The sequence below is a fragment of the Cavia porcellus genome, unplaced genomic scaffold, assembly GCF_034190915.1.
Source record: "Cavia porcellus strain 051 isolate PalLab524CR breed Dunkin Hartley unplaced genomic scaffold, mCavPor4.1 scaffold_17, whole genome shotgun sequence".
NCBI lineage: Eukaryota > Metazoa > Chordata > Mammalia > Rodentia > Caviidae > Cavia > Cavia porcellus.
Window position 1 is genome coordinate 74,147,768 of NW_026947500.1, and position 27,835 is coordinate 74,175,602.

Here is a 27,835-nt window from a genome sequence, read left to right on the forward strand (position 1 = left end):
CGTGCGTGCGCGCGCGCGGGGCTTGGGCGGCTGGTGCGGTGCACGCAGACGTAGCTGCGCCGTCGTCCTGCTGGGCCTTCCGACATCTCGGGCGCGAGTGCGGCCGCGATAGTGAAGTTCAGCCTCTGCCTACAAGCGGCACAGAGCGCCACCCTTATGTTGAGGTGCGGAGCTGTGGGTCCTCTGTGCTCACTTCCCAGGAGACGTGATTGAGGGTCTCAGCGCCTGAGTTACTTCCCCAAGGTCACTCGGGGATTGGGCAGCATCAAAGCAAAAGTTAAGCAAACTCAAAGCCTGGAAAAAGTAGTGATGGTCCCTAATGACTATTCCTAGGACAGCAAATTCTGTTTTTTTCTCTCTGGTATCCACTAGCAATACTTCTCACTTTTATTTATCTTTTTGAGACAGGGTCTCACTTGCAGTCCAGGCCGGCCTTGAGCTCACTGTGTAGCCCAGACTGATCTCGAACTCACAATGATCCTCCTCCCTCAGCCTCCTAGTGCTGAGATGACAGGCCTGCCCCACCACACCTGCCTTCCGTTAGTAATTCCAAACAGAGATCCCCCCTCCCCCAGAAGTCCAGGACACTCGGCAATGTCTCAAACCGTTGGTGGTGGTCACACCTTGAAGGGGCCACGGCCTCGAGTGGGTCCGGGCCATGGAGGCTGCTGCACACCATCCAGGCACAGTGTGGCCAGGACTGTGCATCGCTGTGCAAGTAGATGGCCTGTGTGCTGTCCCCTTCCGGGCCCACTGATTAATGGATGATTTACTCATCATCTCGGAGTTAACCGACACTTAAATACATGGGGTGGGGAGAAGGCCAGAGATTTAGCTCAGCAGCAATAAGAGCACTGCCTGGCAAGCATGAGGTCCTGAGTTTGATTCCTGGTACAAGGAAAAAAAAAGAAAATCAGGCATAGTGGTGTATACCTGTGAACGCAGTGCTTGAGAGGTTGAGGCAGGAGAATCCCTGTGAACTCAAGGCTAGTTTGGGCCACATAGTGAATTCAGGGCCAACCTGGACTACATAATGAGACCTTGTTCAAAAAAGCAAGCAAACAAAAAACATTTAAAATATATGTCAAGCCAGACTGATGGTGCACTCCTGCAATCCAGCACTTGGGAGGCTGAGACAGGAGGATCATTGGGATTTTGAAACCAGCCTGGGCTTCATAGTTCAAGACCAGCATGAACTATATTACCCCGGACCCTGTTTCAAAAAACAGACAGAAATCATGGCACACGCCTGTAGTCCCAGCACTCTGGGAAGCTGAGGCTGGAGGATTGCTGTAAGTTGGAGGCCAGCCTGTGTAGGTGAATAGGGAGATCCCACTCAAATAAATAAGTAGATAAAATACTGAAAAATAGCTGAGGATGTAGCTCGGGGAGAGAGCCATGGCTTCAACCCCTGGTGACACGCACACACCAATAGAAATAAGTAAATAAACACAAGCATTTACAAAGGGAAAATTACACACAGCCATGGACCTGCCACTGAAACGAACATGTAACTGTACTGTGACATTCACTTCAAGGTCTTTTGTAAAATATGAAATTCAGGTGCCTGTTTTCTCTTTTCCTCCCTCCCCACCCCAGAGCAGATACTGAGAAAGACTCAAGTTTTAGACACTTCTCCTAATTCATTCTCCATGAGAATATATGCCATTCTGATACACTGTGGCTCTACTGTGTATTTATTATTTTGTGTGCATGGTTCTCAGAATGGAACCCAGGGCCTTCACAGTGAGCTACATCCCCACCTTTTTTTGTCTTTTTTTTTTTTTTTGAAAGAAGGCCTCAGTAAGTTGCCCAGATTGGGCTCAAACTTTAAATCGTCCTGCCTCAGCCTCCCAGAGTATTGGGCTGACAGATGAGCACCACAGTACCCAGCTACAATTTTTTTTTTTTTTTTTGGTCTTTTTCGTTTTTATCGGTACCAGGGATCGAACTCAGGACTGCCTGCTTGCAAGGCAGGCGCTTATGCCGCTGAGCTAAATCCCCAGACACCCCCCCCCCCAGCTACAATTTACCATCTTAAAATCTGTGGTGCAGGGGATGTTGAGACAGGGTCTCTCTATGCAGTTCAAGCTGGCCTTGAGCTCACTTGGTAGCCAAGGCTCGTCTTAAATGGCCAAGGATCCTCCTGCCTTAGCCTCCTAAAGTGCTAGGGTTACAGGTGTGCACCCTTCTTCACAGGGACACCCTCAGGAAGCCATTTGCCTTCTCTGAGTCTGTGTCTGTAGGCTGCAAAGTACAGAGGACGACATGCTGGGCTTGCGGGAGCAGGTGTGGTGAGCACTGCAGCTTTCTGGGTTGCACACACTGAGGGGGGCAGGACAGCACCGCCTCTAGAGAAAGCTGAAGCTGAAAGATAAAAGGCCTGGCTGTGTGGCCAAACCAAAGCCCTGAATTTCTGTGGAGCAGGAGGCCCCTTATCTTCAGGAACCCCAAGCCACAGGGAGCTGCCCCTGCCCAACTCCTAGGGCCCCATCTCCTCGGGCCATCATGCTCAGCAGTCCCACCTGGCCCTTGGTGGCCCCACTTGCTGATTTTCATGGCCATGAGGGATGCTGCCAAGACACCTGCCATCTGACCACAGGGCATGACCAGCCACGGAAAGGAGAGGCCACTTCTGTGGTTCCTCTGCCTGCCGATGCCTTAGTTACTTTTTTTGTTGCTGAGACAAAATACCCCCAACACTCACAAGTGAAGGGAAGAAAGGTTTATTTAGCTCACAGTTTGTGGAGGTTTCAATCCTTAACTGGCTATGCCCATGGTGGGGTAAGCATGACTGACAGGTGTCATAGAGGACAGTTTCTTCATTTGTTTTGTTTTTTGTACATGAGGGCCTCCTTATGTAGTGCAGGCTGGCCTTGAATTCACTATGCAACCCTGGCTGTGTGTGTAGTTCACAGTGATCCTCCTGCCTCAGCCTCCAGAGTGCTGGAATCACAGGTGTACACCCAGCTCTTTTTTTTTCTTTTTCCTTTTTTTCTTTTCTTTCTTTTTTCTTTCCTTTTCTTTTTTCTTTTTCTTTCTTTCTTTCTTTCTTTCTTTCTTTCTTTCTTTCTTTCTTTCGAGTCAACCCAGTGCCTGCACACTCCCCAACCCCCATGTTTTAAAATTCTGAGACAAGGTCTTAATAAGTCATTAAATTCCCCAGGCTGGGCTCAAAAAAAATTTCTTTTTTGTACCAGGGATCAAACTCATAACCTTGTACTTGCCAGACAGATGCTTATGCCACTGAGCTAAATCCCTGGCCTGAGCTCAAATTTGACATCATCCTGACCAAGGTTCTCAGGATGTTGAGGATTACAAGTGTGCACCACTGTGCCTGCCTTTTTTCTTTTCTTTTCCTTTTTTGTAATGCTGGGGAGCTCCTGTGTACCAGGTATGTGACCTACCACTGAGTCACCCCCTGCCCTAGAAGTCAGTCGAGGATGGAGGATTCTGCTTCACTTGGCTGTGAGCAGACTTCTGTCCCAGAGACACTGAAATGACAAGCCTGCATTGTTTTTCACTGCTATATTTGGGAGTCATTTGTTACATGGCAACCGCTAACTAATACAATGTGCCTTCTCTCTGGGACTTTCCAGGGTATCTCATGAGCTGATGTCATTGAATAATTACCACTTATTGACTTCTTTCTTATTTATTTTTGGTGCTGGAGATCAAACTCATGACCTCACACTTGCCAGGAAGACATTTATGCCACTCAGCTAAATCCCTGGCCCCCAATCTTTTTCTTTTCTTTTTTTTTTTTTTTTGTCTTGCAATAGTGGGGATAGAACCCCGAGCCTTTACACTGAGCTACATCCCTAGTCTTTCTCATGTATTTGTGGGATTATTTTGGTTTGTTTGTTTTTGTTTTGAGACAGGGTTTTGCTGGGTAGTTCAGATTGGCCTTAAACTCACTATGTAGCCCAGGTTGGCCTTGCACTTGTGGCAATCCTCTTGCCTTAGCCTCCCAAATGCTGACTTTACAGGGATACACCACCACGCCTGGCTTGCGTGTTTTTGAGACAGGATCTTGCTAACCCACTAAATGGCCCAGGCTGGATCTGAATCATCCTTTTTCAACCTCCCAGAGGACTGGGGTTATGGGAATGCACCATGCCCAGCTCCTCAGTATTTATCAAGCACTCTCAGTGTGCCAGGTTCAACAGGTGACCCTGTTAGAGGGACCACAGAACCATGGGGAAATGCTTTCAGGTAGTGGCATGCCCAGAGGAGGCAGAGAGTTTGTGCAAAAGGCTCAGGTGCTACAAGGCTCAGCTATGTGGTACCCAGGCTTGGTGTGAGCAGGGCCGTGACCTCAGCATAGAACCCTCCAGATGCAGGAAGAAGGCAGGCACCCAACTGCCTTTGAGGCTGTTTTCATGCCCTGGCTCTAAGCTTGCAAACTTCAGTCTCCCTTGGCCTCAGTTTCTCCCTGTGTTAAATGGGATTGAAAGCAGGCCCTCCCGGGAAGTAATGCAAAGAAAGCACTCAGCAGAGATGAGGTGCTCAGGGCTGGAGACCTGGCTCCAGGTTCCCATGGGAAAGAGGAAGTTACATTCCACAGCCAGGAGATAGACACCGTGCTGCTGACCCTGAGCAGCTGCCCTGGGCTGGGCCAGAGGCTCAAGACAGCTCATGCCCCTAGGAGAAGGGAACAAGACCCAGGTTCCTGAGTTTCCTTTTTTTTTTTTTTGGTTCCTGAGTTTCTGAAGAAGGACCTTTCTGGGATTGGCCCTGAGCCCCTGTCAAGGTTGTGGGGCTGCTGGGTGCACTGGTGCATATCTGTAATCCCAGAATTCAGGAGGCTGAAGCAGGAGGACCACCACACTCCAGATCCAGTCCAGCCTGGGGTACAAAGTAAGATCCTGTCTCAAAACAAAAAATCAGAACAAAAAATATCCTGAGTCTCAGGTGACCCCAGCAATCAGGGCTGTACCTAATATAATTCTTGTTTGTTTTGTTTTTTGAGGCAGGGTCTTGCTATATGGTGCAGGCTGGCCTTGATATCACTGATGTAACCCAGGCTAGTATTAAATTCATGGTGATTCTCCTCCCTCGACCTCCCAAATGCAGCATTACAGGCATGTACCGCCATGCCTGGCTCATAACACAGCTCTAAAGTGGAGACTGCCCTTTGTTTAACTCAGGAGGAAAGGAGGCCAGTCAGTGCCAAGGTATGGATTAGAGCGGACCGACGCAGGGTGGAGCAGCCAGGAGCGGGGACAGCCACGTACCGGGCAGCCAGGGCTTTCCAGGGAGATCTGGTGAGGACGCGCGCCGGGCTAGCCACGTGTCGCCGCCAGAGGTCACTGTGCCGCCATGCACGGAGCTCCGGCTTCCATCCCCGCCCACATACCGCCCCACCCACTCTAAGGCCCGCCCATCCTCCCCTATCCGAGAAAGGCCAGTCTGATGAGCGAAAGGCCGGGCCTTTCCTCAAGGTCCCGCCCCTTTTATATTTGCCTGTTTAGAAAGCCTCCGCTCGGCCACGCCCCAACAAGAGGTCTCAGCCCGACTCCGCCCCTTTCGGAAGGCCCTGGCCACGCCCCTGTCGCCCCTGCTTCCCACTGGAGGCTCCGGCTGCAGTTTCCGCCCCTCCCTGAGGCCACGCCCCGCCTCCGCCGGGGAGATCCTGCCCCGTGGCCCAGAAGTCCGCGCCGCCGCGAGCCCGTGTTCGCTGGCCAGCGACATGAGTATCCCCGGCGCCAGCCCGCTCTTCGCGCCCGGCGAGGACTGCGCCCCTGCGTGGCGCGCGGCTCCCGCGGTTTACGATGCGACCGACACACACCTGGAAATCCTGGGCAAGCCGGTGATGGAGCGCTGGGAGACGCCCTACATGCACTCGCTGGCGGCCGCCGCCTCCTCCAGAGGTAGTTCCCGCCTGCGCTGGCGCAGGGTAAACTGAGGCTGGGGCGGGCGTTACAACCCCAGCTCCAGCCCACGGACCGCTGTGTGCCTCGGTTTCCTCGCCTGGGTAATGGGCTGCTAGGGGGTAACCAAGGCAGTAAAGGAGAGAGATGCAGGCACGAGCTCCCCGCACACAGTGGGACTCCGAACTTATTCCTCCGGGGAGATGAGGGCCCCTGCCCAGGCTGGGTCCTAGGACGCGCAGCCCCGGGTGGAACTAGGCGTGTGACCCGGCCGGGGAATCTGGGGTGCTGGTCCTGGGTCAGGAGGCTTCCTCCCACCGCCCGGGAAGCCCCGCCCCGTTACATCTAAGAATAGTCCAGGAAAGCAGAGCTGGGGAGACAGCTGTCAGGTGGGGTTGCGCTGCACTGCTCAGGCGATTGAAGCCCAAGAGGTCTCCCAGCTCCAGACAAACCCATCCAGTACACGGACGTGTGGCCCTGGGGCTCTGTAATCCCACCTAGCAAATGGGCACGCACAGAGATTGCGAACCAGGCCATCCCCTCCCAGGTCTCTCAGGTTTCACCTTTGCAAACTGCAGAGAAGAAAGGGGACAGAAAAGCAGCCAACTAGAGTGATAAGAGCCACCAGCACAAATAGTGTGGGCCTGGGCACAAAGTCCAAGGCTCTGGCCTCCCCACCCCCCACCCCGCCCCCTGGGACCTGGGCACAAAACCAGCTATACAAGTCCTCCCTGGCTGGCCACTGGCCAGAGCCCACACCAGCCCTTCTCAGGATGGCAGTGTCCATCTGTCCAGTGGCAAATGTGACCCACAGGCAAGGGTCCTGCGTGTGACACCTGGGCTCCTCTGTCTGCCCAGGGGGCCGGGTGCTGGAGGTGGGCTTTGGGATGGCCATCGCAGCCTCGAAGGTCCAGGAGGCCCCCATCACCGAGCACTGGATCATTGAGTGTAATGATGGTGTCTTTCAGCGGCTGCAGGTCTGGGCCCAGCAGCAGCCCCACAAGGTGCGACCCCCCCCCCAGGGGCCCAGAGATGGAGGGTGGTTGTCACCCTTGGGGGTCCCTTTCTGAAGGTGGCTAGCTCTCAGGGGCCTCCCTGACCTCTGGCCTGTCTCTTCCCCTCACAAGGTTGTCCCTTTGAAAGGCCTGTGGGAGGATGTGGCGCCCACGCTGCCGGACTGTCACTTTGATGGTGAGGGGCTCTGGGGGCCGGCTAGGGAGGGCATGCAGTGGAGCACACCTGGGCGCTCCTGCTCCTCCGTGGCAGCCTTGGGCTGCAGCTGCACCCTGCAGCATACTCACAGGGGCGCTCAGGTGGGCAGGAATATGACAGGCGGGTGCAAAACTGGGGCACCTTCAGCTCAGGCAGACTGGGCTGGGGCTGCTGGAGGGCTGAGCAGCTGGTCCCCCCTGCAGGGATCCTGTATGACACGTACCCGCTGTCAGAGGACACCTGGCACACGCACCAGTTCAACTTCATCAAGGTAGGCCCGGGCACCTGGCCTTCCTGACCTTCTGGGGTGCGGAGGCCCACGGGGAGCCCCCATGCACACCTCAGCTGCTCTCTCGGGGCTGCTGTCCCCACAGAGCCATGCCTTCCGCCTGCTGAGGCCAGGGGGCATCCTCACCTACTGCAACCTCACCTCCTGGGGCGAGCTCATGAAATCCAAGTACTCAGACATCACCACCATGTTCGAGGTGCGCCCTTCCTTCCCCGGAGCTGGCAGTGATGTTGGGACAGCTGGGGTTGCCGTGTCCTGGGGAGGGGCCCTTCCTGCCACAGTGTGTGGCCTTCCATTTGTAAACTGGACAAGGCCGTCGCAGGCCCAAGCACCACCTGTGGCTGCCTGGTGCCCTCGGGATGCAGCCTGAGCCCTCCCACTGTGCCTGTGGTGACCCCTGCCCATGCCCGTGCCCCAGGAGACGCAGGTGCCAGCGCTGCAGGAGGCAGGCTTCCGACGGGAGAACATCCACACCGAGGTGATGGCGCTGGTGCCGCCGGCCAACTGCCGCTACTACACCTTTCCGCAGATGATCACCCCCCTAGTCACCAAGAAGTGAGCCGCCACTGTCCCAGCAGGAGACAGTGGGGGACAGGATGGCCTTCTGGGTGCGGCCATGGGAGCTGGGGTCTCCCTCAGTGTGCAGGGATGAAATAAACATGGGCCCTGGGCTGGGTGTGCAGCTGTGCGTTCCGTCCACCCACCTCTTGTCCCTGCCTGGGCAGCCGTGCCAGGCACCCCAGGCTGTAGCCCCGAGGCGGGGCATCTGGTGGAGTTAAGCTTATGAGCCACTACAGCCTGGCCCGTGTCCCCTAGGGCTATCAGCCTTGCCCCCAGCCAGTTCTGGATTGTTCTAGGTCCGTAGTGTACTTCTCCCTTTGGGGAGCCTCTTGCTAGGGACCCCCCAGTGGACTGTTCCTTCCACCTGGAACACCCTTCCCACTGTCCATGGTTTGGCCCTAGAAGCTGCCCTTGGTCAGGGCTGGGAACCAGCCCCATGTCCCAGGCCCCCATTCTGAGCTGATACAGGGTGACACATGCTGGGGGCCTGGCCACTGCATAGGTGCTGAACCAACGCTGTTAGATAAGGGTGTAGACTGGAGGTTGGGGCGCCATCTGAGGCTGGGGGGTCCCTGGGGGCTCACTGGGACTGTGCCCGTGTCTCCAGGCTAAGGGACACTGGGAAGGGGCCTGGCCCGGCTCTCCTTAGCCCATCCTTGGCCACGTGGGTCAGGGACTGGCCTTAGCCATGCAGCTGGCCAGAGGCCACTGCCCAACCCTGAGGTGGCTCTGTGAGGGTGGGGACAAAGGTAGGCATTGCTCCATGGAGCTGAGAGGGAGACGAGTCAGGGGACACCAACTTCCCGCTTCCCAAAGCCAGACTGTCCAGGCAGGGTCACAGCTGGGCCTCGGTGTTTCTGTCCATCAAAGAGGTGCCGAGGCCGGCCTCCCCACACTGCTGCACGGAGCACCAGCGGCATTGGGGGTGGGGGAGAGATTTATTTACAGTGTCGCTTCCGTCACAGCCTTGGGGCACGGGCACTAGCGGCGGTACCAGATGCGGAGCCTCTTCTCCCGCTTGATCTTGCGCTGCAGCTGCAGGATGCCGTAGAGCAGGGCCTCGGCCGTGGGCGGGCAGCCTGCAGGGAGCGGGCCTCAGTCTCCCCACCGTGCAGCCTCCCACCCTCCTCTGTGCAGGGCCAGCGGGGCGGCCTTGGGCAGAGCCCAGGACCAGAGAATGACCTCTCAGCTCCCAGCGCTGGGCAAACTGATTCTTCCGGGGAACTAACTGCACGCCACACGGGTGTCCCTGCCTTTGGGGAGGTGCCAAGAGCCGGGCCAGGGCCTGCTTCCGGGCTGCCCTTGGGGCCACTGCCGATTGGTGCACCTGTGCGGAGCCGGACGCCCATGGGACTGACCGCCAGTCACCTAAGCCGGTTTCAAACTCTCTGAGACCCTCCTGCCTCTGCTTCCTGAGCGCTGAGATCACAGTGTGTGCCACTGCACGGCTACTTGTGTTTTAAAATTATTATTATTCTGACATTCGAAGATAACTAACTGAGCATCCTGAACTTTTAAAAGAATTCTGAGGCCACAGAGATTAAAACCATGGCCTCACACGGAGCTACGTTCCCAGCTGGCCCCAATGTGGACCAGGGACATGTCCTGTCTGCGGGGAGCTTTTCTCGTCAGTTATGCTAACTAAATTCTTTGGGCTCTCTCTCTCAGAGTGGCACAAGGCTGTAGTAGGAACTGGCAAAGGTCAGCTGTTGCGGGCCCAGGCCGCCACCTGGAGCTTCCCCTCAGGGACACCGTATGACCAAGGGGGTGGCACTGCTCCTCGGGGAGCCCTACCTGCCTCCCCACAACATGGGGAGGTGTAGCCTAGGCGGGGCTGGGGCAGAGTGGCCGGGCTGCCTCACCTGGCACATAGATGTCCACGGGCACGATGCGGTCACAGCCCCTCACGACGGAGTAGGAGTAGTGGTAGTAGCCGCCTCCATTGGCACAGCTGGGGGAAAAGTGCCCTGAGGGGCCACCCTGGCACCTGTGGGCCCTCCCTGCCCCACCTGCCACCAGGCCCCAGGTAAGCACCAGACGCAACGTCACAGACAGGCAACCCAGAGAGCCAGAGCCCCCTGGGAATGTCCTGTAAGGCGGGGCGCACAGATGTGTGCTGGGAAACAGGACGTGTCCCCCCAAAAGATCAGAGCCAGGGCGAGGAGGGCATGGGAGCAGCACTGTCTTCTACCCAGCCCACCTTCGAGGTGCAGGCACCCTGGAGAGACCAGGAAAGCCAGATGCGGAGGACACAGGGACAGGAAGTGACTTCATTGGTGTTGGGAGGGGACAGGTGACCACTCATGGGGATGGATGGGGCTTCCTTTGGGGTGATGGGAGGTTTTGAAACCAGACAGTGACAATAGCCACACATGTCTGTGTAAATACGAGCCGCTGAATGTGCGCTCTCAGGGCTGCACGTACCCAGCATGCACTGGGTGAAAAGCGGGCCACCGGCCTCCTGGCCGGGCCAGCAGCCTGGGAGAGGGCAGTGGGCGCCCATGACAGGTGTCTGCTGGGCTACTGGAGCTCAGGGCCTCGCCTGTGCTACCAGACAGATGCAGGGCAGGGGTGAAGGTCCTCACCTCCCCATGGAAACGACGTAGCGTGGCTCCGGCATCTGGTCGTAGACCTGGGGGGGACGCAGGATCAGCACCCGGGCCCCTCAGACTGGGCCACAGGGGGCAGGGGCCAGGCCTACCTTGCGGAGTGCCGGGGCCATCTTGTTGGTGAGTGTGCCCGCCACAATCATCACGTCAGCCTGGCGCGGGCTGGCACGGAAGACCACGCCGAAGCGGTCCATATCATAGCGGGGCGCAGCCATGTGCATCATTTCCACAGCGCAGCAGGCCAGTCCGAAGGTCATGGGCCACAGCGAGCTCTGGGCAAGGGCCAGGCCAGTTGGTCATCGGCCAGGCAGGTCTCTGCTCTCCCTTTAGAATCAGCAGGGCCAGTAGCCAGGCCCTGGGCCCTGGGGCCGGGAGAGGACTAGAACCAGCACCGTCTTCATCCGACCTGCCTGGGTCCTGACCGACAACCCTGGATGCGTGTGGGGCCCTCCGGGAACCCCTGGTTCCCTTGGTATCCTCCAGCACTTGGGGTCTGGTTTCTCCCCAGCTCCCGGGCCTTCCACCCTGGGTCTGATAATCTAGAAGTGGCCCCTGTGATCATCAATAGATGCGTGGACATGGGTGGTGGCACATGGGGCTGCCGAGTGGGAATCAGGTCACCCTTGGCCTGGCTGGCCAGGGCCTCCTGGCTGGCACCTGCACTAGACAGACCTGGCCATGTCCCTTGCCTTCTGAGATCACAAAGGGCCCAATGGTGGGATGCTCCCTCCTGGCAGCTGTGGGCTCCCCGTGGAGGCTGCCCTGGGCACAGTGCCCGCCACAGGGGAGGGGGAGGGAGAGGAGGTGGCACCAAGAGTGCCATCAATGGGCCATTGTGAGACTCAGAATCACGGGGAGGCCAAGGCCGCCACCGCACCGGGCAGAGCTTCAGGGAGTGGCCAGCGGGTCATGGATGCATGCCGTGGATGCAGCGTGGGAGGGCGGCACAGACTTTACTGAGGACCTGCGATTGGCCAGTGAGGCTTTTTCAGGTTAAAAGTCACTTTCATGTTAGGAGAGAGAAGGCAAGAACTCTGGGCAAACTGAGGCCTTCGGGAGCAGTGGCTGCTCCATGGGCCCAGGGCAAGGAGGCAGGCAGGGAAGAGAGACGGGAAACCTGACACGGAATTAGGGGTGCCTAGGAGGGCCCAGCCTTGTCCCTGGGCTGGTAGGGCTCACCCGGCGAGCCCAGTTGACGAGGTCATCCAGCTTGGCCACCACGTATTCACCACGGCTCCTGGGCAGCATGGGGGACTTGGGGACCACGGCTCCAACCTTGGGCACAGCAGGCTGGGTGCTGGGCAAAGGGACACAGCCGGGGTGGTACCCATCAGGGTGGCTGCCCGGAGGTGGGGGTGAAAGGGCAGTGAAGGAAGGCTCTGGGGTCTGTCCTGAGGCCCAGGCCACAGGGCCTCCGGGGAGGAGGCTTGGGGCAGCCTCACCTGCTGGGGTGCGCAGTGGCTGGGGTCTGGTGGATGCCTCGTGCCTGCATGGCCACGCCCATGACAGAGCTGCAGGAGGTGCAGGGAGCTGGTAAGTGGCTGGGTAAGGGGCGCCCCTCCCTACCTTGGCCACCCACTCCTCTGCCCGGGGAAGGACGATCCTAGAACAGCTGGAGAGGGAAACTGAGCCCAGGCCCTCTGCTGGCCCTCAGGGACCCTGGCAGCTACTCTGCATGGTGGGGTTCACAGGGCTGCCCACATTACTTGGAGGTTGTCCTCCAGCCAGTCTCGCAGAGCACCCCGCTGGACAAACTGAGGCTGCCAGCTCTGCTGCTCTGTGACCGTCCCACAGAGGGCCCTGCTCACCTTTGCTGAGGACGACCCAGCCCCAGCCCACCCCTGAGCACAGGTGATCCCCCAAGGGCCCCCAGGGTGGGGGTGGGGTGAGGGCTGTGACACCCGCAGCCTAACTCCCTGGGTGACGGGCCAGCACTCACCGCAGCCCGAGGATCCGCACGCAGAGCGGGCCGGAAGCTGTGTGGGGAACGGGGTGGGCAGGGATGAGTGTAGTCCCCGTCATGCCCTCACTGTCCCCCTCCGGGCCCTCACAACCCTTGGGAAGCACTTGGGGAGAGAAGGTCTTCCAAAAAGCAACTGTGTCTCCCCGTTGTTAAAGACCCTGCAGCCCCTGGAGGCACAGCGAGACCCCACAGCGAGGCCACCTCACCATGCTCACTGTGGCCTCAGGGTCTTCTCTTGCTGTTCCCTCTGCTTTGAACACCCTGCCACACACACAGGCAGCTCCTTTGCCCGAGGCCTTCGGTCAGGCGCCCACCGGCCACTCTGGGGCTCCCTCTCTTTTGTCTCCCATGACACTGGGCTGCCCTGTCTTGGCCTTCCCAAGATGGCACTTGATAACTGGTGCCCTGGAGGCCAGGCTGGGGGAGCTGGGGTTTGAGGGTCTCAGGTCCTGCCCTGCACCCCAGAACGTGCAGCCTAGAGGATACACAGACTAACCCCAAACTCCTAGGTGGAAGCAATCCTCCTGCCTCAGCCTCCAAGCAGCAGCAGGCCAATGTGCCCAGCTTTGGAACAGGCATTTATAACAAGGATTCCCAAGAAGAGCTGACACGAAAAAAGCTGGGGAGGGACGCCCTGGGTGGAGGCATCCTTGGAGACGCTTTTGGAAAGGAACAGCCAGAAGCAGAGATGGGGGTGGTAGAGATGGGCAGAAATCCTAATGAACAGTGGGGCAGCCAGAGGGGAGGTCAGGGTTGAAGACCATCTGGGGCGGACCTGTGTCCCCCAAATGCACACAGTGAAGCCTTAGTGCTGGCACTTCAGAATGTGACCCTGTTTGGAGACCGGATCTCTACAGAGGTAATCAGGATAACAGATACAGGGCAAAGACCATGAGTGTCCCAGGGAGAGGACAGCAGCGACAAGCCAAGGCGAGACCTCAGGAGCAACCCAGCCTGTGCCACCTTAAGCATGAGACTGCCAGCCTACAGGGCTATGCAAGGTGAATTTCTGTCATTTAAACCACCTGAGCAGATCAATCCAGGGCTGAGGACTGGACTGGCCACCTGCTTGACCCACAAAGCCTCTCCCCCAAACCCCTTTTTGCATCAGCCTCAGCCGCACCCAGGGTGCTATTTTCTGCAGCCCCATGCAGGCTACAAGTCTCTCAAGGACATGATGGTGACCTTCTTGGCACGCCTGAGACTGGGCATAAAGACAGGTTAGCTGCCTCTCCCTGGGCCTTGGTTTACCCACTTAAAAACTTAGGGCCTTGGAAATACAGCAAATCAAACATCCCACTTTTTTTCTTTTTTGAGGTAGGAGTGTCATGATGGTGCCCAGACTAATCTAATCACAAACTCCCAAATGAAGCAATCTTCCTGCCTCAGCTCCAGGAAGCAGCGGGCCAATGCACCTAGCTCTGGAACAGGCATTTATAACAAAGGATTCCTGGTGAGAATTCAGAACTGTGAACCTGCACAGAAAAACCAAAAACCTCTTGACTATCACCAAAGTCTTCCTGAAAAATGAGTTTTTCATTCAGTTCTGAGCCCTGGCAAAGGAACACAGCAGTACTGGCAAAGCTTGTAGCTTTTCATCAGCAAAACCAGAGTCCTAACCGTGTCACAGAAGTAGCAGAAAACTTCAAGAACCAGCCAGTCCCTCTGCTCCATATTGGTCAGCTCTCCTAGCTAGACCTGTGCATTAACAAAACACATAGGTGACCAAGTCACTAATTAGGTTGTCTTTTTTTCTTTTTATGTTATTTTCTTTTTGAGACAGGATCTCACTATGGAGCCCAGGTTGGCCTTGAATTTGCAAGATTCTCCTGCCTCAGCCTCCACCGCAGCCAGCGCCCAATCGGGTTATCTGACAATCTGATAACTAGCTCTCTTGATCCCACGACTTTGTTCCATGTCACTGTTTGTTCAGTCATTCTATCCGAGGAGGGCGTTTACACACTACCCAGATGCCCAAAAGGGCTGTAGAAGAGAAACGGCTGAGCGCTGGGGCTGAAGGGAGCTGGAGGAGAACCCAGTGGGGGTGGGGTGGGGTGACCCCAGTGGCCCGGGCCCACTCTGAACCTCAGTTTGGTTCCTGGCGGCTGAGTGCAAGCCCCGCACCATCCTCGCGGACCTTTCGGGGGCAGTATCTCGCGCTCGGTCCGCGGCGCCCTCCAGAGGCTGGGGCGGGGTATGAGGGGAGCCTGCCTCGGTTTCCCCAACCGGAACTGGGTCTCAGAAACAAAACTCCTCATCACTGGCTGGGCGGGCATGAAGAAGCCGCACACACTGCGACCTTGACACAGGCCCACGACGCCCGCAGACACCCAGGCCCCGTCGGCCTAGGTCGCGGGGACGCCCCACGTTCCCACTCTAGGCCCTGGAACCCGACGCCCGCGCGGCCCCGGCACCCGGGCACCGCACTCACCCGCTAGCGCCGCCATCTTGCCCTCGGCCTTCAAGCAACCTCTACGGTCCGCGCTTTTAGTGCTCCGGGTCTTCAGAGCCGTCACCCAAAGCGGCTCGGGAGGTGTGCGGAAACCGGAACCTGGAGGCGGATTGTTCCGCTTGCTCTCCGTGTTCGTGTTCACGCTGCACGTCCCCAGACCTCTTGCTCCGGAAAACACGACGCTAGGATAAGGGTGCCATGGGAGAAGTCACTGTACACTCTTTCTTTTGATTTCGAGAAGCAAAAAATGCTACTCGTCCCTGGGTGGGCTCGAACCACCAACCTTTCGGTTAACAGCCGAACGCGCTAACCGATTGCGCCACAGAGACGCCGACGAACTTTCATTCCCCATATAGCCCTATGAGGAACATAGAGCGGGCGCGCATAAAGTGTGCCTGCGCGAGATGCTTGATTTTTTTTTTTTTTTTTTTGTCTCACTTTTGGGCGGAGTCTAGGTATGAGCAGGCTCTAAAGGCCGGCCGAAATAGCTCAGTTGGGAGAGCGTTAGACTGAAGATCTAAAGGTCCCTGGTTCGATCCCGGGTTTCGGCAGCGGGTTTGGGCTCGTGAATTTTTTTTTTTTTTTTTTTGTCTTTTTGAGGCAGTGTCTCTCTATGCAGTTTAGGCTGGCCTTGAGCTCACTTTGGAGCCCAGGCTGGTCTCGAACTCACAGTGATCCTCCTGCCTCAGCCTCCTGAGTGCTGGGATTACAAGCATGAGCCCCCACGCCTGGCTCGGTCCCGAGTTTTGATGTTGTCTATTTAACCAAAAATTTAGAATTTGAGTGTCCCACTCAAAGGTTTTATGATTTCAGTGAAAGCATCCTGTCCCTTTTTCTTTGCTTAATATTTCCAAAAAAAAATTTTTTTCAAACATTCCTTTAAGCTGGGGATTTAGCTCAGCGGCCTAAGTACCTGCCTGGCAAGTGTGAGGTCTTGAGTTTGATCCCTAGTGGGAAAAACAAAACAAAACAAAACAAAACAAAAAAATTCTTTAAAAAAATTGTTAATTTGCCCAGTAAGTACGAGATCGTAGTTTGATCCTCGGTACCCCCCCCCCAAAAAAATTACTTTGAGCTGGTGCAGTGGCACACATCTGTAATCCCAGCATTCAGGAGGCTGAGGCAGAAGGCTCACCGTGAGTTCGAGGCCAGCCTGAGTTCCAGGCCAGTCTGAGCTACGTAGCAAAAAAACCCTGTCTCAAAAAGAATAAAACTGAAAATCGTTATTTGTAGGGCTAGAAGTGGTAGGATATTTTTTAAATTGGTAGGTCTATAGCCAGTACTGATTGTCAAATGTAACACTAACTACCCTACTAGGGTTTGTAAAACTACTCCCTACTTGAGTGTTCTTTTCCTCTTCTGGTTCTGGTTTTGAACCTAAGGTTTTTGCACTGAGCCACATTCCTAGCCCGTTTTAAAATTTTTTTGAGACGAGATCTCCCTAAATTATGAAATTACCCAGGCTGAGCTCAAAATCCAGATCCTCCTGCCTCAGCCTCTCAGCGTCCCAGGATGATAGGTTTGGCTCAGGAATTCTAGAGTGATGCAAAACAGGCTCTTTTCACAGTGGGACCCCACCACAGTCCTGCGTGACATCTCCTCACCGGAAGGCTGCCAGGAGACCAGCAAGGCTAGGAACTGAACGGCCCGGTGGCTGCCTCCTGCTTGCATAGGAACCTCAGCTTCCCCGGACGCTGCGTGACTGCCACGGCCGGCTGGGCTGCTTCCTCCGAGGGGAGCCGTGCAGGCTGGTGCTGGGGGTGAGGGGACCCACATCCCCGCTCCCATCCGTGCAGCCTCCAGAGACAGACACCCTGAGCTCCTAACCACCCTCCTCCTGGGCCCTGAGCTACGGAAACCGCGAGGAGCAGCAGTGTTTCCTACAGCGAGGTTTTGGGCAGATTCGGCTCAGAGAAAGAGAGCGTGCTGGACTCCGAGTGGTGCCCGCATGGATGGAGGCGGGGCAGAGTTTGAGACCCTGAGGACCGCGGCTAGAGTGAGGCAGGCGCAGGTAAACGGGAAAGGGTGGAACGGGAGTGCAGGAAAGAACGGCGGGAAGGAGGAGAGAAGGGGGAGGCAGGGGAGGGGGAGGAGGGAGGGGAGGAGGGGGAGCAGGGGGACTGAGGTGCTGAGGGCTCCCAAGCAGGGTGGCTCCTGAGGGTGGCACTAAGGGACACCTAATTCTGGGAAACCCAAGTCCTCCTCTTCCGGGGACACGGAGACGGGTCCCCTGAGGGGTGGCGTTGCCTTGTGGGAGCTCCTGGTACCAACAGCACTTGCAGTACCGGGGATGCCCCGCAGAGAGCGCTCCAACCTCAGTGTGCACATCACTGAGCAGGGGACACGGGCTCAGGGGGACACGGGTCTATGGAGAACCCGGGGTCACCAGCAGGGGTGGTGCAGACACTCCCTGCCAGGAGGCAGCTGTGTGGGAGGATGGGGCGCTGCACCCCTTGTGGATGTGGATGAGCTGGGTCTGGCCCCTCTGTGCCTTGAAAGCAGCCAAGTCCCGCTGGCCACCCCTGGGGGGACCTCAGCTGGGCCTCGGGACAAGCTCTAGAACCTTCCTGAGGGGGTGCTGAATACTGAGGTGAATGCCCCGCGGAAGGGGGAGCAGGAGGGCCGCCCTCCAGCCCCTCCTGCGCTGGTCTGACCTGGCTCTGGTTTCCTTGACAGCTGGGGCTTTCTTGGTGACACTCACGCAGCGTCCCCCCAGTCTAGCCCCTGAGACCCGCCTGTGTCCCAGCCCACCGCTCTCCGTGCAGCACCCAGCTCTCCCCCAGCGAACAGAATGACTTGGGTTAAAGAAAGAAATCTTCTAAGTGCCATTTAATTCTAGCAGCAAGGGCTGGACGACCCCGTCCTCAGGACACGGAGGGGGTGGAACAGAAATACTTCCGGACACAGCTGGGTGCCGCGGTGTGTGTACCCACAGAATCCTAGCACTCTGGGAGGCTGAGGCAAGAAGGTCAGAAGTGCAAGCCCAGCTGAGCCTGTCCTATAAAAAAGATAAAGGGCTGGGGGTGCAGTTCAATGTGAAGGCGGCCCTGGGGTGAATCCTTGTGTGGGGGGGGGACAGACAGACAGACATTGTGACAGCCGTGATCACTCTCAGGGACTCTGCCGTGCCAGCCAGGGCATTATGGGCATTTCTGTGTGGCAGTGGCTACTGGGGCCCCGGCCCAGGTCCCTGAGGCCAAGGGTGTGAGGGAGGGAGGTGTCCCCGGCCCCTGAAGGACAGGGAGAGCTGATCAGAGCCCCTGCCCACATCACCAGACCCGCCAGCTGCGTGTCTGTTTCCTCCTTCTCCTTGGTGATCCCAGCCAAACCGAATACACTGAAATCGGCCAGTGGAACATTCTCAGGCCCCAGGCCAGGGCCCAGCTGTCACGTCCCTGCCCAATCTAGAGGGGGTGGTTGGGGTGTGTCACACTCACTAAGGAACAGTGACAGGGACCATGGCTCGCTCTGCATCCCTGGCACAGGGTGAGGGGACATTGATGCCACCACACAGCCTCTGTGCCCTGGCCTCCCACACCCGATGTCCCTGCGGCACGGGCCTCCAGTGCTGCAGGTCACAGGGATGGCAGGGTGGGACTGTGGACTCGGAAGTGGGGCTGGGGGTGACATGGAGGGGACTGGACACCACTGGACCAAAAGACCACAGATGCTCTGCCGCCACACAGTCACGCCAGACGCTTTCTAAAAAGTCCCATTTAATACTGGATGTGATAAGTGACATAAAACACATGTGCGACTTTTATCAAACTATACAGCCACGATGGACAGTGTACAATCACAGCGTCCAGCTCGAGACACCTGGCGGGAAACACGCATCCGGCAGGACACGAGTGCACAGGGCAGCCTTTGCCAGCCACCATGTGGCCTCCTTGGACTGTGAAGGTGACGGGCTGGGGTCCCCGCATCCCAGGGCAAGCGGCGGTGGCGGTGGCGGTGGGGTGGGGTGGGCATCACCGGTGACGCCGGCTTCTTTCCTCCAGGACCTGGTTATCAAATATTTGCTTTTCCCTGCAGAAGACAGAAGCAGACACGTCACACAAGTGACCGATCATGGGGCTCAGGGGAAAATGGAGCAGAGCACGGTGGCACAGGCGGGTCATCCCAGCACTCAGGAGGCTGAGGCAGGAGGATCGCTGTGCATTCAAGGCCAGCCAGGGCTATAAAGTGAGTTAGAAGGCCAGCCTGAACTGCAGCAGAAATGCTATCTCGAACAGAACAGAACAGAACAGAACGGGTGTGGCAGTGCTCGCCTCTCATCCCAGCACTTGGATCACCAAACTTTTATAGCTAGCACGCCCTACATTGTGAGACCCTGTCACACAAAAAAGAAAAAGATGGTCTGAGAATCTGGGCACAATCGTGCACATCTGAGCCCTGGCACCTGGGAAGCGGAGGCAGAAGCCGGAGTCTGAAGCCAGCCTGGGATATACAGTGAGTTTGAGCCTAGCCCACACCATGCAGCGTCACTCCAACGATTTTCTTTTTACTCCAAGAAAACATTAAGGTAGATGAAATACTGATTTTCTCTCGAGTCTCTTCACATGCTGGTCTTGAACTCCAGTGAACTAGGTGTGGGTCAAAAAGGCGTGGCTGCCTCGGAGCGCATGCGCATTGCACCAAGCAGCCCGGGGGTGGGGTGGGGGCAGGCAGGAGAGCCAGGGCGGGGCAAAGAGGGCGGGGGCAGAGCGGTGGGAGCCGTGGGCGCCCTGATCCGGGGCAATGTGAGGACCCGTATGTAGACCTTCCGGCGAGCTCCCGCGAGATGTGGGCGGCACCAACGGGAGCCGCCGCTGCGGAGAGCCCGCTGTGGTGACTCGGGCTGAACCAGTTACTTTCGGGGTTTTTTGTTTATTTTTTCTCCTTTGTTCGGCACAACTTCGCTGTGTGGGGCTAGTTTCTCCCGCACCTGTTTACCCCACACTTTTAAAATACAATTCCTAGCACCCTTGCTGGCGCGTCCAGATCCACTCTCTGTTCCAGGCAAAGAACCGGGATGCTCTGGCGAGAAGCTCCTTATGGTTAGAGCATGACAGTGAGTCAGGAGGGCCATCAGGGGAGCAAGAAACAAAAGGGCACGAGACCGCCACCGTGGATGGGTGCCGTGATGGTGGGCGGCGGGCAGCCGCCGCGTGACAAGGGGGACCCCATCCCCGCCAGCGTCCGCCTCGTTACGCTTAAGGGAGACACCGGACGGACGGCCCTGCTGTGCGTTCTCACGGGCAGCATGAGCTGCCAAGAGGAAGCCGGGGGGACCGAAAGCCTGGGCTGACACAGCACCCTCCTCCCACGGCTGCCACTGTCACATGTCAAGTGGGTCAGATCAGTGCTGCAAAGAAGCCCTGATAAAAATGCCAAGCATCTGCTTCCAAAGACGTTCCCAGTTGGGACTGAACGCAGGGCACTTCACACTGAGCTACATCCGCAGCTCCTTTTTGCTTTGAGGCAAGGTCTCCCCAGATTACAAGTTTCCCAAGCAGGGCTTGAACTTAGGACCTTCCTGCCTCAGTCTCCCAGAAAGCTGAGATCACAGGCATGTGCCACCACGAGCAGTGGCCCTTCTTGTTCTATTAATTCAGCAGGCAGGGTTGAAACTCCTGTAAATTAAGCTGAATTTAATCTCTTTTGGACCGTTTTGCAGTGACCTTCAGGCACTGAAACTAACGAGCCTGCCAGGGAGAACCCTGGGTTCCCAAGGGCACGGCAAGGCTCACACCAGCCCCTGCAGACAGTATGCCCGGAGGCAGAGGGGCCGGGCATGCAGCCAGGCTGGTGAGCCCTGTGGAGGACCCTGCCCTGCGACTCCTGATCCATCTTGTGCCTGTCACTGCCCTGCGGCCCTGCTGGCTCCCGCCAAGGCCTGGCAGTGTGCCCAGAGGCGGATTAGGGGCTGGGGGCCAGAGATCCGGGCGGCGGGATGTGCGGAAACATCTTGATCACAGCCTTCACTCCTGCCCAGAGCAGAGGCTGCTTCTTAATTTCACTCTTTTCTCCTCCAGCCACGAGGCTGGCGCAGCGGGGAGAAAACCCAGAACGTGCCCACCCCCACGCAGGAGATTAGGGAGCCGCAGTCAGGGATGCCGCCGAGCACGCGACCCGGTTGCCAGGCCGGGGGGACCTGGGGCCAGGGCGGGCTGCTCCCAGGCAAGGGCCTGGCTTGGGTCCAGCTTGCCTCCACAGGCCAGCTCAGAGCTCCTGGCCACTGCCTGCCAAGCCCCCCTAGGATGACGGGGACGTCTGCCACCAGGAACGCCAGCGGCCGGGTTAAAGGCACAGCCTACCGGTAGCCAAGCGATGGGCCCTTTATGTACTTCTCCTCGGCTGTCTTGTAGTCCACAGCGTCCACGGCAGAGATGGCACAGATGATGGCCTGTAAGAGGACATAGAGCACTGGACTGGGGCAGTGGCTCTGGCTGCACACCAGGCAGCTCTGTCTCCACTGAAATTCCCAAGCCGAACCCCAACACTTCCTTTTGGACTGGAGATGAGAGTTTGTGTCATTAATGGCAGGGAGTAAAAAGCACAGCTCGGGCTGGGGATTTAGCTCAGTGGTTAAGTGCCTGCTTTGCAAGTGAGCGATCATGAGTTTGATCCCTGGTACCCGTTAAAAAAAAAAAAACACAGCTCAATCTCACCAGGGCATTTTTGAAAACCTGAGAGCTTACTATTAAAAATAACCCAAAGCGGAATACATACTCATACACAAAAAAAACCCTACAAGATAGAGTAAGGGGCAGCTGAGCACTGCAGTGCGCGCCTGTAATTCTTGGAAGCTGGGACGGAAAGATTTCAAATTTCAGCCCAGCCTAGGTGCCTTAGCAGGACCCTGTACTCAAAAAAAACAATGCCTGTTATTCCCAGAACGAGAGGCTGAGGCAGGAGGACTGCAGCGTCAACCCGGCCTGGGTTACATAACAAGACACTGTCTCAAATAGAGAAAAACTGATGGCAACAAAGACACTGTGTACAGCACAGAGCAGGTGCCCACCCGGGTCCGGCACTGGGGAGCTGGGGCCAGGTCTCCTCTGGGGTGAGCTTCCTGGGCACTGCAGGGGCCAGGCAGCGTTCCTGACTGCACTGCTCCAGGCCAGGAGCTCCCAGAGGTGTGACAGCCATCGGTGTCCCCAAACACAGCCCAGGTCCAGCTTTACAGGACACTTAAGGGTAAAAAGAGTGGGAGGTTTTCCTGCTCCCCTAAAATAATGTGGGACACCAAGCAGAGCTGACTGCGCTAGGTTATTTTTGACCCCGCTGACGGATTCTGGGGTTGAGGATTTAGCTCAGGGGCACAGCACCTGCCTGGCAAGTGCGAGGTCGTGAGTTTGATTCCAGGTACAAAAGAAAAAGGTCCTGCCAACCCCAAGGCCCAGTGACTTTGCCAGTGCTCTCTGCTGATCCTAGTGTGCACCCCACATGCCCTCTCCTGAGCCCTGAGCCTGGCCCAAGGTCACAGCCATGCTCAAGGTCACAGCCAGAGCTGTAAGAACGGGGTAAGAACATTTTCTATGGCTCGAGTGAGGACTGAACCCCTCTACCACTGGGCTCTGCCCCTAAGCCCCGAGCCCAGTCCTTTTGTTACTTATTTGAAACAGGGTTTCCTAAGTGGCCCAGGCTGTGCTCAAACTTGGGATCCTCCTGCCTCCGCCTCCAAGCAGCTGGGATCACAGGTGGTGCCATGTGCCTGCCAGGAACCCTTCCTCCCGGGTGACCTAGCCAGAGCACGGCACTTGCCACACACTTGCCCTGAGGGTCAATGGTGAGGCTGAGACCCAGGAGCCCTGTCCCCTGACCCGCAATGCGGCCGAGCGGCCGAAGGGCAGGCAGGCTCTGGAGCGCCACAGGGCAGTGGGCCTGGCGTCCCCACCCACCCCGCCACTCACCTCGGGCAGCAGCACGTCGAGGATGAAGCGGATGCGGTCGCCCCTGGCGCGGGCCAGCTTGTCGCCATCCATGTCCTGGTAGACGCCCTGCAGGTACTTCACCACGCGCTCCAGCTGCTCCTCGTCCTCCAGGTAGGTCTCCATGCACGTCACATACTGGCCCGAGCTCAGGAACATCTTCAGCCACCTCGACGGCTTGCCGTTCTTCAGGATGGCGTGCAGGTGGCTCTCAGCACCCCGGGTCTTCACGATGTACTCCACCAGCTTCTGGTTGGCGCGGTCCCGGGCAGCCCGCGAGCGGTCAGGCAGTACCTTCTTGCAGGGCCGCTGCCACCCCAGGGGGCTGTTGCCCTCCGGTTCCTCGGGGTCCCCTCTGCTCAGCTGGGGGAACCTGGTACCCTTGGCGTCCTGCTGGATGGACTTCCGGACAGGGTAACCTGGGGGGAAGCGCTCAGCGTTGGATGTTGGCCGCCTGTACCCCACTCCTGAGTAAGCCAGGCTCACAGAGAAGCAGCTGGGCGAGAACCAGCAGAACTGGGGCAGGGGACAGGGACCAGATCGATGGTCGGACTCCTAAAGACCCCTCCTGTGCCGAGCTCGCCGGCACACACCTGTGATCCCTGCTGAGGCAGGAGGACTCAGAGTTCATGACCAGCCTGGGCTACATAGTGATTTCAAAGCCAGGCTGGATTATATATGAAGACCCTGTCTCAAAAACCAACACCAAAAAATAAAATAAAACAAAAAATTTAAAGATTTAAAAAAAAACACCAAACCAAGACCTTTCCCACTGACAGGATCCCTGATCTCTCGCTCCTAACACAGCCCTTTACGTTTACCAAATCAGAGAAATTACATAACAAGCCTGTCTCAAAAAAGATAAATAAATAAAACACGTAAACAAACTAAAAATAACGGGTTGGCTGTGCAAAGCCCTGGTGGACATTCTAGTATGCAGGCAGCACTCCTAAGCTGCCTGACCCCGTGGCCAGCCGTCACAGCAGAAAAACAGGACCCAGGTTTGTGGAGGACCTGGCGGTGGCAGCCCACAGGTCCCAGGCAGGCAAGGGCAGCTCACGGTCAGGGGCACTCGGGGTCACTGGGTTCAACTGGAATGCGGGTGGCACTGAGCCTGGCAAAGCCATCCCACAGCCGCAGCCTCGGAAGACCACAGCCTCTAGAGGGCTGAGAAGCAGCGAAGCCCACTCGGACTTACTGATGTCGGCAGCGAAGTATTCCAGGAAGGAGCCAGCGAAGGAGCCGCAGCCTGCAGAGCGGGGGAGGAGGGGCGACGCTCAGACCCGGGGCTGCAGGGCCTGCACCCGGCTCCCTCCCTCCTCTGCACCCCGTGTTCCCAAATGGCAGATTTAGCACACCTCATCCTCTAACCCGAGGTTATTCCCAGTTCATCTTTTTTGGGGGATACAGGGATCAAACAGGACCCTGAGCTTGCCAGCCAGGCGCTTTGCAGCAGAGCTAAAATCCCGGCCCCACTTCATCTTGGCTTGGGAGAGGTGCCTGCGAGCCGCAGGTCAGCCCCAGGGTTCTCTCTGCCCTCCGGGGGCACCCCACATACCTAACCGCACCCGGTAGTCGGTGATGAGAGACACACAGCAACCGATGGCCTGGTCGAAGTCCTCTCTGGCTTTGTCCTGCAAGCCCCAGATGGCGAGGCATCAGCAGGGGTCGAGCCACAGAGTTCTGGACCTCTGGGGGGCCTTGGGGGGCCCTCAAGTTCCCCAGCCTTGGGGTCCCATTCCTCTGAAGGGCCTGGTGTGGGCCCTAAACTGCTGGTCCACATCCACCCATAACCCTGTCGCTCCGGCAAGCCTCGGGAGAGGTTGATGTTGTCCCCAGACAGACACAGATGTCACAACAGCCATCGGAGGGAGTGATATGCCCATGTGTTGCAGGCTCACATTGCCAGGGACACGGCAAGGTCACCAGGGACGTGCTATCCTTGGAGAATAATGCCCACAACCCCATCCCACTCTGGCAGCTGAAAGGTAGCTCTACAGAGCCGGGTGGCATCATAGGGAACCTCAGGGTGGGATACCTGGCACCGTGACCTGTCTGTCTACAAATACAGTCACAATGGGGACAAGAAGGGTTTACTGCTGGCATTGGAGACCAGAGCAAGCGACTGCAACTCCAGGGGAGCACAGGAGACCAGGGAAGGGCCCCCCAGCCACTGCACAGGGCCCACCTGGTCACCCAGTGGGCTGAAACCCCCAGGCAGTGCCCAGCACCCGGCAGACGAACAGCCTTCCCATAACTGCCCCTCAGAGGCCTCAACCCTGACCACTTCAATATTTTCGGTACTGGGGCTCAAGCCTAAAGCCTCACATGAGTGACACAGAGTGACATGCCAGCCCCACGTGCTGAAGAGAGGACTGAAGTGTTTTCCCCAGGGGAAAGGATGCTAACCAACCGGGCGTGGCACCACCCGAAGGTCACCCCAGCTGCTTGGCAGGAGAACCACAGTTTTTTAGCTCAGCTCCAGCAGGTCAGCAAGACTGCCTTAAAAGAAGCTGTGGGTAACGGTGCACAGCTGTAACCCCAGCATTAAGGAAGCTAAGGCAGGAGGATAGTTGTGAGTTCAAGACCAGCCTGGGCTCCAAAAGTGAGCTCAAGGCCAGCCTGAACTGCATAGCAAGACCCTGTCTCAAAAAGACAAAAAGGCGCCGGGCGTGGTGGCGCACACCAGTAGTCCCAGCTACTCGGGAGGCTGAGGTGGGAGATCGCTTGAGTCCAGGAGTTCTGGGCTGCAGCGCGCTATGCTGATCAGGTGTCCGCACTAAGTTCGGCATCAATATGGTGACCTCCCGGGAGCGGGGGATCACCAGGTTGCCTAAGGAGGGGTGAACCGGCCCAGGTCGGAAACGGAGCAGGTCAAAACTCTGTGCTGAGATCGCGCCTGTGAATAGCCACTGCACTCCAGCCTGGGCAATATAGTGAGACCCTGTCTCTTAAAAAAAAAAAAAAGACAAAAAAGAAAAAAGGGGCTGGGGATTTAGCTCAATGGCATAAACACCTGCCTTGCAAGCAGGCAGTCGTGAGTTTGATCCCCGGTACCGATAAAAAGGAAAGAAGAAAAAAAAAAAAAACAGCAGAGGACATAGCTCAGTGGTAGAGGACCTTTGGGTTCGACCCCAACATCACAAAGAGAAAGCAAACACAAGGTACTGGCCACCAGACACTCTGTGCGTCAGGGTCACCTCACAGGTAAGGCCTGATTTTCTCAGCGCACAGATTTTGGGTGATAAATGTGCTCTGTGTGTGTGAGGTGCGTAAGCCTCAGGGAAGCAGACACTGCCCTCACCTGTGCCCACACCTCCTCCTGCTTTGGGGGCACTGTCCCAGGCCCCCGGAGCAGAACCAACACCTCCAGGATGAGCGCAGGGCCCTCAGGAGCCGCTGCCCCCGCCTCCTTTGTGTGTGGATCTGAAACAAGGGGAGCGCGCCAAAGCCCCGATGCCGCCCGCTGCCAACACCAAGACCAGCCCAGGGCTGCTCGGGGGCTCTGCAGTGGGCTGCGGTTCCAACTCACAGGAAGCAAGCGAAAGAGGGTCAGGCTCGGAACCTCAGGGACAGGCAGACCAGCCAGGGATCAAAGAACTGGAGCTCAGCAAACGGAAATAGGAGCATTACATGGTGACGCTCGCCATCACAAGTTTGAGCCCAGCCTGGGACTGCCGTGACTTACGGAGACCTTGTCACAAAATAAAACGTAAAAAAAAGAAAAAGAAGAAATGGGGAGCTGACTGTGTAGCTAGCGGTGAGCGCACACTTGGCACATAGGAGACCTTGGGGTTCATCCCCAACAAAGAGAGAAAGAAATCCACAGTGGTCACCATAAAGAGCCCCCTGCTCCGCAGGACACACCCGGCACCCACAGGCTCCACATGAAACTTCAGGTCCTCAGAGCAGCAGCCGTAAACCCCGAGGCCAGCACGGCCCTGGCTGAGCCGCCAAAAAGAGATAAAACGAAATGAAATGAATTTTTTTCCATTGCAAAGGAACCCAGGGCTTCCCCACCTCCAGCCGTCTTTTTTTTTTCTTTGATTTTGAGATAGGATCTTGCTGAACTGCCCAGGTAGGTGGGCCTTCAGTTTGCAAACCTCCTGCCTCAGCCTCCTGAGTACCCGGGATGTACAAGTGTGTGCCACGGCCCCTGGCTCAAAGGTATTTTCCCACTGGACAGCTTGACTGTGTCACACAAGCGTCTTCCGGGGGAAAACCTCCCCAGGGGTGCTGTGAGCAGCCAGCTCCACACCGACCCTCAAACCCAGCACAACAGCCTGGAACAGGGACTTGGCTTCCGAGCTCTCAGCTCCAGGGCTCTGTCCACTGAACCCATAAACAGCAGCCCTGCGCCTGGGCTCCCCACCCTGCCTGCCCGGGCCCCACTGTGGTCCCCTCTAAAACACAGAGACAGGGCCAGCAACTGCCCAGCTCGGCCAGGACTGACCACACCTACCAGGAGCGCTTGCTTCTCCTTACAGTCAAAGTGCTTCAGTCTCCGGAGCGACACAGTGATGCTGGGGAATGGACAGAGGGGACATTTAGCTGGCAGGGACTTCATCCTGGGCCCCCCACGTGGACTCTTCTAGTGGCTTGAGGGACTCCGTGGAGCCAGGCCTGGAGCTAATGGTGGCAGTGACTTTAGCAAACAATCACAGGTCCTTGGGGTTGGGGGTGACAGGGGCCCCAGTCCCTCGCCCATACCCCAGTGGCCATCAGAGGAAGCACCAAGAGCCAACAGAATTCAGCTCCACAGTGTCTGGCTGACAGCTGGGGGGGGGGGCGTGGCAGCTCTGGGCTTAGGCAGGGGACCGGAGCCGGCCACTAAGCTTTACTAAGGGGGACCCCGCAGAGACTGTTTAGGCTAGGAAATGGGAAAAAGAGACGGGGCGTCTCCTCCAGCTGCTGGGGGCTGACTGGAGCCCCTCCCCGTCCCACCGGGCTCACAACCCGC

General features: G+C 57.3%; 3 protein-coding genes and 2 non-coding genes across 8 annotated transcripts in view; 2 read left to right on the forward strand and 3 right to left on the reverse strand.

The window, feature by feature from the left end:
* The first annotated feature begins 5,500 nt into the window (after positions 1-5,500).
* Positions 5,501-8,044, forward strand: Gamt (guanidinoacetate N-methyltransferase). Of its 2 annotated transcripts, XM_003460978.5 has the most exons (6): positions 5,512-5,873; positions 6,732-6,877; positions 7,001-7,064; positions 7,289-7,356; positions 7,460-7,570; positions 7,793-8,044. In XM_003460978.5, the coding sequence occupies exons 1-6, from the start codon at positions 5,693-5,695 to the stop codon at positions 7,931-7,933; spliced, it is 711 nt and encodes a 236-aa protein (XP_003461026.1). In that variant the 5' UTR covers positions 5,512-5,692; the 3' UTR covers positions 7,934-8,044. The 2 variants fall into 2 exon arrangements, with proteins under 2 accessions (XP_004999329.1, XP_003461026.1); XM_004999272.4 differs by lacking the exon at positions 7,460-7,570 and having other exon boundaries at positions 5,501-5,873.
* Positions 8,045-8,854: 810 nt separating this feature from the next.
* Ndufs7 (NADH:ubiquinone oxidoreductase core subunit S7) lies at positions 8,855-15,348 on the reverse strand. The gene is made up of 8 exons (XM_003460966.3): positions 14,939-15,348; positions 12,484-12,520; positions 11,987-12,055; positions 11,724-11,841; positions 10,637-10,816; positions 10,521-10,567; positions 9,798-9,886; positions 8,855-9,014 (listed from the first exon to the last, which is right to left on the reverse strand). The coding sequence occupies exons 1-8, from the start codon at positions 14,952-14,954 to the stop codon at positions 8,917-8,919; spliced, it is 654 nt and encodes a 217-aa protein (XP_003461014.1). The 5' UTR covers positions 14,955-15,348; the 3' UTR covers positions 8,855-8,916.
* Positions 15,215-15,288, reverse strand: Trnan-guu (transfer RNA asparagine (anticodon GUU)). The gene has a single exon. It is a non-coding gene; the product is annotated as a tRNA-Asn (tRNA).
* An 89-nt stretch (positions 15,349-15,437) lies between the features above and the next one.
* Positions 15,438-15,510, forward strand: Trnaf-gaa (transfer RNA phenylalanine (anticodon GAA)). Its single transcript has one exon. It is a non-coding gene; the product is annotated as a tRNA-Phe (tRNA).
* A 3,148-nt stretch (positions 15,511-18,658) lies between these two features.
* The window catches only part of Pwwp3a (PWWP domain containing 3A, DNA repair factor), a 29,860-nt gene continuing 20,683 nt past the window's right edge, over positions 18,659-27,835 (reverse strand). For all 3 annotated transcript variants that reach the window (XM_003460977.5, XM_004999269.4, XM_004999270.4), the window contains exons 9-14: positions 27,338-27,398; positions 24,434-24,509; positions 24,074-24,124; positions 22,858-23,294; positions 21,259-21,347; positions 18,659-18,988 (exon numbers count right to left, since the gene is read on the reverse strand). In XM_003460977.5, the coding sequence (XP_003461025.1) occupies positions 18,931-18,988; positions 21,259-21,347; positions 22,858-23,294; positions 24,074-24,124; positions 24,434-24,509; positions 27,338-27,398 (772 nt within the window). In that variant the 3' untranslated portion in view covers positions 18,659-18,930. The remainder of the gene's footprint in view (positions 18,989-21,258; positions 21,348-22,857; positions 23,295-24,073; positions 24,125-24,433; positions 24,510-27,337; positions 27,399-27,835) is intronic.